We start from the raw sequence: 15023 nt of genomic DNA, 5'->3' as shown, positions 1-15023 counted from the left end.
TATGGTACACTGTATAGTATGGTACACTGTATAGTATGGTACACTGTATAGTATTAACAATTCCGCTGCATTTATTGATATTGACATTGGTTGCACCTGATAGAAGCCACGTTCGTGCAATAGTGTAATAAAAAAAAATTTGTTCACGTGCCAACATGCGTTGCGTATGCAACGTTCACCTATCCAATCGTTCAGTCGTATTTCATTAGAGTGCAGTGCAGCGGGCAGTGTGGTGTGCGGTTGATGACGAGTAACATTCAAATGACGTGAAGTTGAAAAAGTTAATAACGTTGTTTATTCATTACAGATTTACTTTATTTAACACGATCTCCAAAATTTGCTTGCCGACGATACAGTCCCACGGATGTATAAAGTATTCCAATTTTCATTTATATTTTATTTTGAGCGCACGGTCTTAGCTAAATTGTTCCAAATACATGATTTACGTAAATAATTATAAATGCAACATGCGTTTATGTAATAATATTTCTGTTTCTATAATACAAAATGAATTGGCTTCGGCTATCTTGCATGCTCAGATATGAAAGTTGTTTTTAACGTCAAAGGATTCATAAGTTTATTTAATAATGTTAATCGTTTTACAGAGAATCGTATTCATTTCGGATGGAAAATTTACTTGATAACATGTTAGAGGATGGAGTTACTACCATTGTTGTACATACACTGTCTACAATGTTCTTTTTCGTACTTTTACTAAACATCTTCCAATATCTTATAGGAAAACCCCGTATTCCGATTAGGGATGTTACTAAAGAACATAATTGGAAATCTATTAAAAACGAGACAAAGGTATGTAAAATCTTTGATACTTGCGTATCTCATACACTTTATTCAATATTGTTAATGTTTCATTTACAGGCATATTATTGTAGTATATGTGAAAGTCTATTGTTAAATGTTAGCGGTCTGCTCTGTGATTCATGTGGTGTTTCTGCTGATCCTTCTTGTGTCAAAGTTGCGGACAAACAATTAAAGTGCAAAGTTATTACTCTTAACACAAATGAGTCGATGAAACATCACTGGATAAAGGGTATGTCTGTTCGAAATGCAATTGCAAGCGTACATTGTACCTCTGTTTATTAAATGTTAAGTGTTACCTGAATTACAGTTAATTTCTGTTCATTTCACATAAGGTAATTTACCTCTAAACAATATATGTGAGATATGTAACGAGGAATGCGGCGTGGAACTTGGATTGACTGATTGGTGGTGTTGCTGGTGTCAAAGATGCGTGCACGAGGATTGCAAACCTAATCTCTGCAACGTACGCTTCTCCGTATCTCCCACGAATATTTGCATTGTAAATATGTTTGCACTTTCAGATATGCGATTTCGGTAGATTTAAATTAATGATAATTCCGCCGAACAGTTTGGAAGTGATTAATTTGCGGAGTACTATGAGACGCAGATTGCACCTTCGTTCAGTTATACCTCCAAACTGGCCTAAATGGAATCCCCTGATAGTCGTTGGTACGCTCCGTTCTGATGATCCCCTAACAATTATAATTCAAGACGTTTCGTTTCAGCGAACAGGAAGTCCGGAAATAATGACGGTGCCGAGATTTTATCCTTGTTTAGGAGATTGTTAAATCCGGCGCAAGTCGTCGATCTATCGGAACGCGATCCGGTTGCCGCACTCGAATGGTGTCGTTTACTCGGTAAAATAACATGCACCGTACTAGTTGCTGGTGGAGATGGAACAATCGCTTGGCTGCTAAATGCTATCCACAAACTTGGACTGGAGGTAAAATACATTTGATTAAACAATTATCTCTTTTTACGTGAGAATATTAATTTATAGCCAGTTCCGTCTGTGGCGGTAATTCCTCTGGGAACTGGGAATGATTTGTCTAGAGTATTAGGATGGGGAAAGGAACACGATCCAGATAAAAACCCCACGGATATTCTACAAGAAATTCAAGTAGCACAAAAAGTGGAACTCGATAGGTGCGTAGAAATTTAATACGTTCAATCACTTTCAATATATATTGCATTAATCTCGTTAGGTGGTGTGTAACGATGAAGCCGCACAGTGGATTACGAAGTCTGCATCAAACGTTCTATATGTACAATTATTTAAGTATCGGCGTCGATGCACAAGTAACGTTGGATTTTCATCGTACGAGAGAGAGTCGTTTTTATTTTTATAGCAGTAGATTGTTTAATAAGGTATCCCACTTTCTAAACTGAATCTCTTATTTAAATGATTAAAACCTAATCGATCGATCCGTTTAACAGTTGTTGTATCTGTGCTTTGGTACGCAACAAGTTGTAGAAAGAGAGTGTAAAGATCTCGATAAAAATATTGAATTATACCTGGACGATCGAAAAGTAGATTTGCCATCCATCGAAAGTATCGTAATACTGAACATTCCATCTTGGGCGGCTGGCGTTAATCTGTGGAACATGGGATTAGACGGTAGGATTGAAGTATTCATTTATATTAACTTAACAAATTTAGATCGACGTATTTTGTATTGAGTAGATAATGGAGAATACGAGAGACAAAGTATTAACGATGGGAAATTAGAAGTGGTCGCGCTTTATTCGTCGTTTCACATGGCACAACTCCAGATAGGAATGTCTCAGCCTTTCCGACTTGGCCAAGCCAGGCATGTAAAGGTATCTTATACAAATAATTTACATTAAAAAATCTGTACATATTTTCTCGATGAACATTTCGTAAAAATTTAGGTGAAATTAACGAAATCTTGCGCCGTGCAAATTGACGGCGAGCCATGGTACCAGTATCCTTGCGAGTTCGATGTTACGTATTGCAATAAAGCGACGATGCTCGCCAACGTGATAAACAGGACTACTTAAATCTTCGCTTCCGAAATATAAAGTTTCTCTAACATTCCTATGGTTGATTCAGATGAGATAAAGTTTAGACAAAAGAGAAATATATATATACACATATATAAAATATAAACCGATATGGTGAAGGTAAAAAAATGTAACTGAGAAATCTAGTCGCCTTCTTAAAGATGATATATGATCTGTTGTATATTGTACTTGAAATAAATGAAGTATAGTTTATAATTTTATTTAATCTTGTATCTTGTATTTCTTGCGCACAGAAATTTAATATTTTATATATAATTTTTGTTTGTTTTATAAATAAACTATATTAATGTGGCATTCACCTGAATAATTATTTGTCCGATACACCCTGTATATCGACAGTATCCGAAGTTATTATCTATTCAACTCAAAATTAACCAAATGTAAAGATTAGAATAGTAAAAGAGATTCCTATATTTTTTCCAAGTTTCAATAAGATTCTCACTCATGACCGAACGGCAGATAAACTTTCTCCTCGTATTGATGACGATTTGGTTGATGCACGAAACAGCCAGGATTTTAAACAATGTGAAGTAGAATTGGACGCCTCCCGATTAAACGAGTAATAAATAGGAATGTAAAATAAAACACGATGTTGGGGTACAGCTTTTTATTTTCTTATAAAAATCAGAAAGATTCTTTCCTAAAATTGAAGCCGAATTGACCGCACTTGTAACGTAAAATTTTCGCTAGCTCCGGCGGACCACAGAAGAACACCGTCACTTTGCCCTTCTTCCGATCCTGAAGCTGTTTGAACACCTTATCCCAGTTCGGTCGGCCAGCGTTCGTCCTGGTTTTCAAACCCGTTATAAGATCTCTTTTCTCCTGGAAAATGACAATTTTAATTAACACTATTTTAAATGTAATCGACCTTAAAAATATGCAATAAAATCTTTAAACGTCGAACCATTTGATGGACTAGATCCATGGCAAGTTGCAAGCTGACAGCCTTCATGTCACTCTTCTGTAACGCGCTGGTGATGTACATATGCATCTCTAAGAACCGTTCCATGGTGAAACCAAGCTCTGCCTGTTCCATTTCTAATTGCGACAGCAAGTTCACGAACCACTCGAACGACCGCTGGTCTCGATTAATCCAAAAGAAGTCCACCTGCAATTTACAAATCTCAGCGGCTGCCTCTCTTAATTAAATGACGTTTAATCGCACTTTTCGAAGATGCATCACAGTCGGTGGAATCTCGCTCGCCCAGGAATATTTGCACTTCGGACAAGTGTGCCTGGCCTTCCAATAACGATGCATGATAGATTGCAATATAGAAGCGAAAGGGGTGACGCCGATCCCCGTCGCGATTAAAACCGCGTGCTGCGCTTGGAATATGTGACTCGATGGAGCTCCATACGGTCCATCCAGATAAATCTAGATCACCATCAGTCGCAATTAATAAAAGATTAAAATTAGTCGATTATGAAAATTATTATACCTCCAATGGTTTTTCCACTGTATAATTCAAAGTCAATTGCGAAGACGTATTAGATATCGAATCGATGTTCCTAGTCGAGAATTCTTCTTTCGTTTTTAGTCTGCCTTCCTCTGCTGCTTGCATCATATTTAAATTACCCGAGGACTTTGTATCGTCCCTACTTGTTTCCGGCGAAACTATTTCATCAACGATTTATTTTCGACATTTCTTATGCGAAATTCGAGTACTGTATCGTTGCATTCACTTACTATCTCTTTTCATAAGGATTCCTGTGTCAGGAACGTTACTGTCCATGCTCGGTGTCCTAAAAGCAATTATCGTGGGTTTGGTCCGCATGTACCTAAAGCTTTGCGCCAGTCCTCTGTTCTGCGGGCTAGAGTAAGCTTGATCTAAGGACTTCATACGCGCGTAACGTATCTGACGTACATCGAAATTCCTCTCCGACTCCGATCTTGAGTAATCGCGAAGCCTGTTAAACGAACGCGATTGATTGAAAAGTTTAATTTCATTAACTGCGATTAGACGCTCACGCTATCAATTTGTCTTTCCTTCTTCTCCCAGTTAACATATCGGGAACCGAACTAGACTTCTCCAGAGGCATTTTACTGGCGAGCAACGAACGATGAAGCTTCCGGTTAAGCGACAGCTTCGATAATTTAGTTTCCATCATATCTGAATGATAAAGCTCGAGTAGTTTCAATATCTTTGGAATCGAAATGTATTATCATACCGGTTGTAGAATGTGGCGATTGCATCGTCTTTCCATTATCACGGAGGAACATAGGATTATCGAAACCTGCATGATTTCCGTTTGTCGAAGAGGGCAAATGTACGTTTGCATTTTTTTCATCAAAGAATCTATATCGAGTAATTGATTCAATGTATGAAATAAGTAATTAATGCATCTTCATATTAGATCGCTCACATTTTCTCTGAACGGCAATCGTTCACGGTGCTGCAGCTGCCACAATCGATCGGGAACACGTCATTGCTTCGGAGTCTCATCTGCTCCCTTTCAAAGTACGAGTATAGGCTGTTGGTCCATTCGCCTACCGCTCGTATGTGAAGCCATATATAGTCTATCAAAAATAAACGGGAAATTATTTATTGCTTCCCGAAAATGTTTGATCGTGCGAATTGTCAAAAATAGTTCAGCTCCAGAGAGAACCGAGCGGGATAAAAGATTCATTACTAATTGTTTATACCTTCCTGTTCCGGGGCACTGCTAATGGTGAACGGGTGCCACTCGTACCGAGCTATAACAGGAATCTTCACGAACACGTAATCACCAGGATGAAAATCGAACTGCGGTGGTCTCTTGATCACCAAGTGGGTCACTTTCGACGGCAACAGGAGACCAGAACTTATGTACGTTTTCCCCAGTTCGGAACGCGAAGATGCGATTCGCCGGGTCCTCTCCAGAAGATAAATCGTGCCGGGTCCCACGAACCATTTCCAGAAATTCGGCCCGTGCAATATCAACAGTATCCAAAAGGGAATGTACAGCAAGTGCGACCAATAAAATATCTGCGAATTATTCGGACGGTTGAACGATTATAAATAAAAAGAAAATTAGAAAGAGGTGTGATTAGAACCTCGAAGCATCCGCCGCGTCGGACGAACGGCATTGAGCACATCATCATTACGGCAAGAATGAAGATAAGAATAATCCCAGTTGGGTTGGCGTAACCATCGACGAGACCGAATTTAGCTGGACGGCCCGTTAACACCCATTCGGACATGGTATAATTGTTTTCATTAAGGATTTCATCATAGATCACAATCGTACCTGAAAACGTTTCGAAAAATTCTTATTAATCCCGTCGTATGCATTTTGTTCTATGATAAGTACCAAAGTTTAAGAGGTGCGTCAGGGTGTGCACTACGCTGAAGATGCCGATCAGAACTCCGGTTATCTTGTGAAGATAGATGTGCTGATCCAGCGGTAACACGGAATTAAATCCGTGAGTCCGTAAAAAGGTGATGCACTGACGCAGGACGAGTACTAGGATAAAGGTGCAGTTGAAATTCAAACACTGACCTAAAAAGAAGGATTGTAATAATATTTTATATTGAAACAATTTTGTATGAAAATTTTAGTGTCTTACCACAAGCGCGGGCGAGCATAGTGTAGCCATTCGTTGCTCTATATTCGTAGAGTCTCGATACGAACAGAGCTACGTTGATCGATATAAAAATTATAATGGAAACAATATAGACGTAATTGTTTTTTATGTAGGGTTTAGTTAATTGATAAGGAAGCAACGAGGTGAACAGGCGTGACTTCTTTTCTGATTTCGGCTTTGGGGGAACCAGCCATCGATCGATACTGCAATTTTAATTTCTTGTAATTAAAGTCTTTTTAATGAAATTGTAATTGTATTTTTATTAATGATTAAATGATTTTTTTCACCTGATCGATAAATTTTCTAACAAACCCTCGTGTTTCTCTAACTGTCTCTTGAGAGCCTCGACGTTGATCGCACCTCGGTTAGCCCGATCGGCATCGTCGAACAGTGCCACAGTCAACTCCGCGATCTGCTCTTCGCTGAATTGTATTCCGTTCTCTTCCATACAAGCTCGCATCACGTGCTCCAATTCGCGCAATTGTATCAGTCCATCGCCTTCCCATAAATAGATAATTCGTGTAAAATAGAATAGAGTCAGACCGATTAAAATAATTGTTTTACCATCTATGTCGTAAACTTTGAAAAGGAATTTGATCTTGTCGTCAGGCGTTTTCCCCGCGAACTCGTGCATCGCGTCGAGAAATTCTTGAAGAGATATCGTCCCGGAGTTGTCCTTGTCAAAAATTTGAAACACCCTGTCGGTGAAGAACGGCTGAAATGCAATTCTCTCATGAGATCTTCGTTGATCGTTTTATAAAGTGAGCTCGCGTTCGATGCAGATGTAAAATAAACGTTTGTAGAAGAGAGCGTCGATCAGAGGATATGTCAAGCTACGAATTGAAAAATATACTTATGCCTCATGCCTACGTTCTTCGAAGTGACGATTTTATTAAATTCTTCGCGACGAATTTCTTTCTCGTTGCCCACCGTTTGTTTAAAAATCATTTCCAACCATTCCAGGCTACGTTTATCAAAACCAGCTGGCCGCCTTCGAGTAAAATAATCAATGAGTACAGAACCATGGACAGATTCTATTGAATACTATGATAGAAACCTTGTATCGCTGATGCTAGAAAGAAATTCCATGATTTGAGAAGATGTCACGTATCCCACGTTCTCTTGATCGATCCGTCGAAATAATTTATCGCTGATCTGTAACACAGACGCCTCAGCATTTCCAATCTCAACATGGAAAGTATAAGAAACAGATGTACCTCTTTGGTCGAAAATATTTGTTGGAAATTCGCAAGAGTGATCGGGTTATCGCCGCATATTTTATACGCAGTGCTCTCGATTTGGCAAATGAAATCATTCTGCTTTTCGTTCCTAAAATCGTACACAAATTACCGTAAAAAGTTTACCACGTACACTTCTCCGATCTTACTTCAATCTCGCTTTCAGGAATTCAATCCATTCGTCCTGCGTCAATATTTTATCCCGATTCCGGTCGAACAGCGAAAAGAGTTTTTCCATCAACGCCTGAAATACATTTCATTCCTTACGACGATTCTCATTGTTTTTTATTGAACATCATGTTATTGTCTCTCGCTCCTCCGTGAAACTTTGTTCTTCTAAAGATCTATTATTAACTTTACGCTTGTTTGTACCCGAGCATAACGTGATAAAAGTTCTCCGAAATGTAATTTTAAACTGCGCCCGCACTTCGCGGATCAAAGATGAGTCAATAAGATTCAAGAACAATTTCATGTATTTTAATATCAATAAGAGCCCGTTCTACGTGAAGAGTCAAATGAATCAGCTTGTACATCGCAAGAAACTGTTTACATTTACACGTTGTGATTTCAATAGGTATATCGGTGTCGGTAAGCATTGCGATCTCCATTTACGTGTTCCAACCCCGAGTGATTAGGCGAATCGTTCTAATCCGAGATTGAATAAGTAATCGATCGTGACGACGAAACACGCTCGAGGCTCGTCGGCCTCGGGCGATCGACCGCCTTGATCGAAATCTCTGTCCCGTTCCCTTCGGACAATCGCGAGCACGCGGGGTAAGCGAATTCTTCGCCGTTAAATCATTCCCTCGACTTGTCTCGTTATTACCTGCTCTCGATGGAAACGCGGCCTCGTTCGCTTCCCCCTTGAGCTTTAAATTGTTCAATTTGTAAGTCTCGCCTTGGATCATAGAATCTTATTGCGAATGTGGGCTAAATTCGAGCTATTCGAGTCAGTGGGTCAATCGAAAACGATAAAAAATTGTTTCTCTCCTCTTTGATTTGAAATTAGTAAAGAATTTTGTATTCACCAGGTCTAGCAACAGTTGTTTAAACGTCTCCCTGTTGTAACGAGCCACGCCGTTCACCCCAATTATATGCGAACATTCCTCCAAAATAATCGCTCTTCTTCTTTCGAATTCTTCGTCACTTTCCATTTTCTCCTTATTTTTAAGCGATAAAAGCACTCGGTGACAATAACCAACTCAATTCATTTACTCGCCAGCGTTCTTATTTTTGGGAAAAAATTAATCCACTGAAATTTCTCGTTTATCTCTTCATCACCGTCACACACGCACGTGTACACACAACTTTGACAGGAGGTTTCACTTTAACGTATAATAAAAATGCCTTAGTCGAAAATATTTTGTAATATTTTCATTTCGTGCGCACGATAGAAAAAAACGTCGTACGCTCGTTCACACTAATCTAATAATTAACCGATGGAAATCGATCGCGATCGAGGAATCCCGGGGCCCGGCGCGCCGGCTTCTGTTGATCTATTCCGGTGAGAATTTTTAGAACACGTTCGAGACAGAGGAGAGAGGGATGCCTTTCGATTTCAATATTATACTTAACGATCCCGCGTTCGAACTGAGAAACGGACAGGCAGACGTACAAACAGTCGACCTTTCACTTCTCCGTGAGTCATCATATATTCTTTTTCTCTTATCTTCCCGTACTTTCTTTTTGGTCGCCCTGATTTTCGATAATTAGTCAAGAGCACCCTGCCTCTTAAATATTTTTCTCGCCTTCCTTACAAATCATATTACAATAATTTTGGGATTGCGTGCTTGCAAATCCTTAATCAACAGCTATGTTCTTATAATAAAAATGAAATGAGTCTGAATGCATATTTCTTTATTTCTAATCATAAAACGTTCATAGCATTGGGTTTCAAAGAAGATTTATGATATGAGATAGTAGCAGTGTATCGCAGCCTCGGTTCGATCCATAGAACCGAACGAGCTTGCGCCCTCGTATTTTCCACCCCCGCACCTGCGCTCTTTCAGTACCGTTCCTCTTCGATTCGCGTTCACTTCTATTCCCTCGTCGGAATTTTCGCCTAAAACAGGATGCGAAAAGATCGTAACATATCAACCACATATCACACACAATGATAAAATGGTCAGTTAAACGTTAAATTTGATTAAATTTCAACGAGGTGTCAACGATTAATACGAATGTACGTAACGTCATTTAGAATAATTCGAAGCATATATTTCAGTTTAATAAACATTATGAATTGATTCAGAGAATTTTATATTCTCTTATTAATTTTCATAAAATTCTGAAGATTGCTCGACATATTTGCATGAACAATATTTAGATTTCAAACAGACTACCTAGCCGGTAGCAATGAAGATTGCATCTCAATCGTGACGTAATTATGATTCGATCGAACTGATTGTTCTCAGATGCCGAAGAGACAGGCGAATCGTGTGTGCATCGAAATCTTTTTTCTATTTTCCATATGGAACGTGATAAAGTGTTACAGCGTGCCATGCACGTTCAACACGATGTGCATGTGCTGGATACAGGACGACGAGGACTTCACGAAGATGGATGTCAGCTGCGTGGGAATACCTTTCGCCAGATTCCCGGGTAAATCAATTTTATTTTATACGCTAATCATGAGGAGAATTCTGTCTTTAATCTGGTGACAGACGTCGAGGTGAGTTACGTGGCTCAGCTGGACGTCGTTGGGTCAGGACTGCAAGCTTTAGACAACGACGTGCTCGGAAGCTCGGTAGACGTCGAGGCATTGGGATTGATGAGCAATCGACTGTTCAACATCGGCGAAAAATCCTTTTCGTAAGTCAGTATAATATTTCACAATCGCATTCCTCTGTCTTAATTTTATCATCTCCCAATTTTGTCTGATATCGAGGAAAAAGTTTCTGAGAGCGTAACTCACCCAGAAACTTTTTTTTAAAGTGTACTCATAAAAAATGCATATTGGTCGTGTCTGTTGGTAGAGGAATCGCGGACAGTTTACGTTCACTGGATCTCAGTTATAACGCCCTGGAGGACGTGCCGTTCAAGGTTTTTCGCGACTTGAGAAAACTCAATTGGCTCAACATGCACAGGTGATTATATAAAACTCGAACAACTTCATCATCGACATTCGTAATGAGCGAATTCTTCGATCAGAAAAAAAACAATTGAGAAACGGTTTCAGCAATCATTTGACGACGCTAGACGGCGACTGGGGCCACCTGAAAGACACCCTAACGAACGCGTTCTTCGGGGACAACTCGATCATCGAGATACCAAAAATATTCTCCACGTTCGAATCCCTGGTCTGGTTGAATCTTGACAATAATAATATCGAGGAATTTTCAGAAGGCAGTCTACCGCCTAATATACACACGTTAAGCCTGAACAACAACTTGCTCAAGCATTTCCCATCGTCTCTGAAGGTTTTGAAAGACCTTTTGTGGTTGTACCTCAGAGGAAACGAGTTCAAAAGCCTCGAGCTTCCCGACTTTCTAAGCTCAGACTTAGAACTGGTCGACGTCAGCGAGAATTGCATCGAAAGGATCAAAACACCGAAGCTGGCTAACCGAACGCTGAAGATCAAAGATTTTAATCTAGACAGTAATAAATTGGGCTCGTTGCCCGCAGGCGTTTTCGACCGTCTTGAAGTCAAGAGAATACACCTGTCGTCGAATTCTATAAAAAACGTCGACGACGACGCGTTCCGTGGATTAGAAGATATTTTAGAATACCTGAATCTGGAGAACAACGATCTGCCCGGAGTACCTGCGGCCGTTAGTAAATTAAAAAAACTATCATATCTGTACCTCGCTAATAACGATGTGAAAAACATATCTGGGGACGCGTTTAACGAGTTTGCGGATAATCTCCGGGCACTTTCGCTGGCTACCAATAATTTGGACGCCGTTCCAGTCGCCGCGCTGTCCAGGTATAATCACGAAACACGTTCTTTTTTCATTGCGAATGAAATTGACGTACCTTATTTTACGCGACAGGTGTCAGAGGCTGTTGCATCTTAATTTGGGCTACAACAAGATCTCGTATATACAGCCGGGCGATTTCGAATGGGCAGAGGACCTTGAGATTCTCCTGCTTAGAAACAACGTGTTGACCAAACTGAAAGAGAAAACCTTCAAAGGAGCGAGTAAGCGTTTCGCAATGGGAGTCGATTTTCATTATACTGGATATATTCATTTATTCACTGACTTAAAAACGGCGGGAATTAAAAATTAATCTAAAAAACTTTCAGGCAAGTTGAAAGAGCTCAGTCTGTCTTTCAATCATTTGACAGAGCTAGATGACAATTGCTTTACCGGTATCGAGGAGAGCCTCGAGATCCTCGAACTGAGTTTCGCCTTCGGTACGGACGTGTTTCCTCAACGAGCTCTCAGACCCCTTTCGAGCTTGCTCTGGCTGGTCCTGGACAATAACAATTTCCAGACGATAGACGCCACGGCGTTTTATTCCTTCCAACAATTGCGGTACATCAATCTGGAATCGAATCGGCTTCACTATTTGCCGGAACGAATATTTCTATCCAGCGTCCACCCGGAACTGAGAGACGTGAAACTCGGTTACAATTTCCTCGAAGCTATTCCAGACGTCAGCTTCCATAATCTGACAGAATTAAAGTCTTTAGATTTAACGGGAAATAGAATAAAGATTCTCAACTCGGACTCGATTATAGATTGTCCGAAATTAGTAACGATATCGTTGGCGTATAATAGAATCGTTAAAATGGAGAGGAACGCGTTTTACGGTTTGCCTAGTCTTCGCTTCCTGCATTTGGAGTTTAATAAATTAACAGTGCTAGATCTGGAAGTGATATCTGAAATCGGTGGCCCTGATTTCGCTCTCAACGTGTCGTACAATGCGATATCAATCATAAATTCCGGAGGATCTATGAACAATTTGACCAGACTCGACCTGAGCTTTAATAATATTAGTCATCTGCCTGCTGACACGTTCCACGGCACGCCAGACCTCAAGAGTTTAGATCTGCAAAGCAATTTCATCTCGGTCCTACAATCCGGTACGTTGCTGTTACATTAATTAATCATTATGTCGTTTTATAATTGTAATTTAATGACTCACAGGAACTTTCACCCTAAGACACTTGGAAACATTGAACTTGCGAAACAATAAGATAGAAGGTTTAAGAAAACAATCGTTCCACGGTTTGGATCTACTGCAGCAACTGGATCTCAGCGATAATCAGATCGCGCAATTATCTACCGAACAATTCCGTAATTTGAGGAATCTACGGATTCTGAATTTATCTGGGAACAAGGTGAGATCTCTGCCCAGGGACGTTTTCGAGAGAACCAAGCTGGAGATTCTGGACCTGAGCAATAACAAATTCACTGTCGTACCATCGCCGTCTTTCATGGAAGTCGGCTACACTTTGAGGGATCTAAATCTAGCAGACAATTTCGTGGACCATCTGGACTCGACCGCCTTTCCAACGTCACAACTGGTCTCTCTTAATTTGGCACATAACAGACTCACTATTCTGCCGGATAACTCGTTCGTCTCGTTAGGGAAGCTTCTGAATTTGAACGTATCGCAAAACGTTCTCCAGGCGAACTTTAAAGAACTTTTTCATTACTTGCCTGAGTTACGGCAGCTGTTCTTGGCCAGATGCGGCCTTACGAACGTCCCGGTGCTGCCACTCACAAATTTAAACCTCCTGGATTTATCTTTCAACCGCATAGAGTCTACGTTCGATAAACAGTTTCAATACTTGAAGAATCTAAAGATTCTGGCATTGGTGAACGACTCGTTGACTTCGATGCCGAACGTCAAGCTGAGTTTACTGAGAGAACTTGACGTGTCCGGGAATCCGATAGAAGTGAGTTATTCCAATTTATTTAACACACGTTCGACATTTTTATTGGATAAAAATTGCTAATGCCAAATCGATTTAGGAGCTGACGAAGGACAGTTTCCTGGGATATCCAAGACTGGAAAAATTGGATTTACGTAATTTAAACAAGACGAGATTAGTGGACAAAGATTGTCTCCGCGTTCTCAAGTACCTGAAGCACCTCCGAATTCAGACGTGGCCCGAGGCCGAAGGCTTCCATCTTCGACATTTACTAACTGGATTGCCACTACGGACGGTGGAGATACAAGTGATGGAACATTTGTTGAAACACCAGATTCAAAACGTTTTCTCCAAGCAATTGAGAGAGTTGACCATTTCTGGGAGCGATTTGGAAGTAATTTCCTCGGACGCGTTCTCCACTATCGAAGGTGGTGAACTGATATTAAGGATCAAAGATACTCGAGTTCGTAGATTGCAATCAGACATGTTTTTATCGTTGACAAAGAGACTGTCTCAATTAACGTTGGACTTGAGGAACAATCATATCAACGAGCTGAGCCCTTCTGTTATTTATGGAAATCTCTCGTGGGAGAGCGTTGGGACCAACATGGTTGCAGGTGAATATAAATTTCATAAATATAAACGATCTCGTGTAAAATATCAATTTATTTTATTACTTCAATAATAATAATTTACATATTTTTTCAGGAGGTTTGCAGGTGTCAGGCAATCCTTTGGAATGCGACTGCGAGATCGCCTGGTTGAGTTTGTGGTTGCGAAGGTGGCTTCGTGAATCCAGACAGATTCATACAGCTTCGCAGTCAGACGCGAGGCAATTGAGGACCATAGCAGGAAGAGCTGTTTGCACGGAAACGACACCGTCATACTCGTCGGACAAGGTTTTATTGACCCTAGGGACCCCTCACACTGCCTGCCAAGCCTCTGCCCTCAGTTCGGGCAATTACGAGCGATTAGCCACCACTTGGTTGGCTATCGTCGACATTATCCTTCTGACCATAGTGGCTTACTGACCATAAAGGACAGCTATTGTTACATATCACCCACCAATTTTCGAGTACCATTGCCATAGTCGTAAACGAAATAGGAATTGTGTAAGTATTTTGTACGATAGTCTTTTCCAAATTTTTATGGTACTATTGCCTTCGTACTATCATAGGCGAGACATACGAATAGACTTTACGGACTCTACTCGTTAAGGATGTATTGGCTATACAATCAATCCCAAAAGTTTATGCACTTTAGAAACGCATTTTTTAAAAAGAAATCAGACGTCGGAAGAATAATGCTAATAATAAACAACAACAAAAAAATTTTCGATTTTTCTGAGATTTTTCCAAGGGGTACCCCTTCAATTTCTTCCAAATTTTCGTTTTTTGCCAATAACTCCCAAACTGTTGGATTTACAGAAAAATTGCATCAGACCTTTCTTGTAGAGGACGACGAGATCTACAAATTATGTATAAAAACTTTTCGCTAGCGCCAATAGTTCACGAGTAATTTGCAAAAA

The 15023-nt window shown here is 40.1% G+C and overlaps 3 protein-coding genes across 8 annotated transcripts in view; 2 read left to right on the top strand and 1 right to left on the bottom strand.

Moving 5' to 3' along the window:
* Positions 1 to 37: 37 nt before the first annotated feature.
* Dgkepsilon (diacylglycerol kinase epsilon) lies at positions 38 to 3073 on the top strand. Of its 4 annotated transcripts, XM_026810799.1 has the most exons (12): positions 38 to 232; positions 308 to 373; positions 606 to 810; positions 880 to 1051; positions 1155 to 1285; positions 1344 to 1491; positions 1548 to 1765; positions 1823 to 1968; positions 2028 to 2190; positions 2260 to 2440; positions 2507 to 2643; positions 2716 to 3073. In XM_026810799.1, the coding sequence occupies exons 3-12, from the start codon at positions 625 to 627 to the stop codon at positions 2842 to 2844; spliced, it is 1611 nt and encodes a 536-aa protein (XP_026666600.1). In that variant the 5' UTR covers positions 38 to 232; positions 308 to 373; positions 606 to 624; the 3' UTR covers positions 2845 to 3073. The 4 variants fall into 4 exon arrangements, with proteins under 4 accessions (XP_026666600.1, XP_017893170.1, XP_017893171.1 ...); XM_018037681.2 differs by lacking the exon at positions 308 to 373 and having other exon boundaries at positions 38 to 280; XM_018037682.2 differs by having other exon boundaries at positions 38 to 373.
* A 395-nt stretch (positions 3074 to 3468) lies between these two features.
* Positions 3469 to 8825, bottom strand: Nox (NADPH oxidase). Its single transcript, XM_018037676.2, has 19 exons — positions 8700 to 8825; positions 7821 to 7915; positions 7651 to 7762; positions 7491 to 7588; positions 7304 to 7424; positions 6998 to 7148; positions 6721 to 6931; positions 6416 to 6636; positions 6160 to 6348; positions 5903 to 6096; positions 5513 to 5834; positions 5233 to 5386; positions 5038 to 5165; positions 4838 to 4979; positions 4556 to 4776; positions 4308 to 4483; positions 4034 to 4243; positions 3773 to 3976; positions 3469 to 3690 (listed from the first exon to the last, which is right to left on the bottom strand). The coding sequence occupies exons 1-19, from the start codon at positions 8823 to 8825 to the stop codon at positions 3493 to 3495; spliced, it is 3273 nt and encodes a 1090-aa protein (XP_017893165.1). The 3' UTR covers positions 3469 to 3492.
* An 833-nt stretch (positions 8826 to 9658) lies between these two features.
* LOC108632924 (chaoptin) overlaps positions 9659 to 15023 on the top strand; it is a 7264-nt gene continuing 1899 nt past the window's right edge. Inside the window, exons 1-10 of one of the 3 annotated variants that reach the window (XR_001916989.2) lie at positions 9659 to 9853; positions 10086 to 10272; positions 10335 to 10482; positions 10647 to 10757; positions 10850 to 11596; positions 11664 to 11812; positions 11918 to 12700; positions 12765 to 13519; positions 13596 to 14112; positions 14204 to 14607. Coding sequence is in view for 2 of the 3 variants with exons in the window: in XM_018037806.2 (XP_017893295.1) it covers positions 10086 to 10272; positions 10335 to 10482; positions 10647 to 10757; positions 10850 to 11596; positions 11664 to 11812; positions 11918 to 12700; positions 12765 to 13519; positions 13596 to 14112; positions 14204 to 14526 (3720 nt within the window). In the remaining variant the exon portion in view is untranslated. Of the gene's footprint in view, positions 9854 to 10085; positions 10273 to 10334; positions 10487 to 10646; positions 10758 to 10849; positions 11597 to 11663; positions 11813 to 11917; positions 12701 to 12764; positions 13520 to 13595; positions 14113 to 14203; positions 14612 to 15023 lie in introns of those variants that run through there. The other 2 variants (XM_018037806.2, XM_018037807.2) reach the window with 2 other exon arrangements.

The sequence above is a fragment of the Ceratina calcarata genome, unplaced genomic scaffold (assembly GCF_001652005.2).
Source record: "Ceratina calcarata isolate Rehan_Ccalc_2016 unplaced genomic scaffold, ASM165200v1 scaffold178.2, whole genome shotgun sequence".
In the NCBI taxonomy this organism is placed as follows: domain Eukaryota; kingdom Metazoa; phylum Arthropoda; class Insecta; order Hymenoptera; family Apidae; genus Ceratina; species Ceratina calcarata.
The sequence above is the reverse complement of the archived record's forward strand: the minus strand, read 5'-3'. Positions and strand labels throughout refer to the sequence as shown.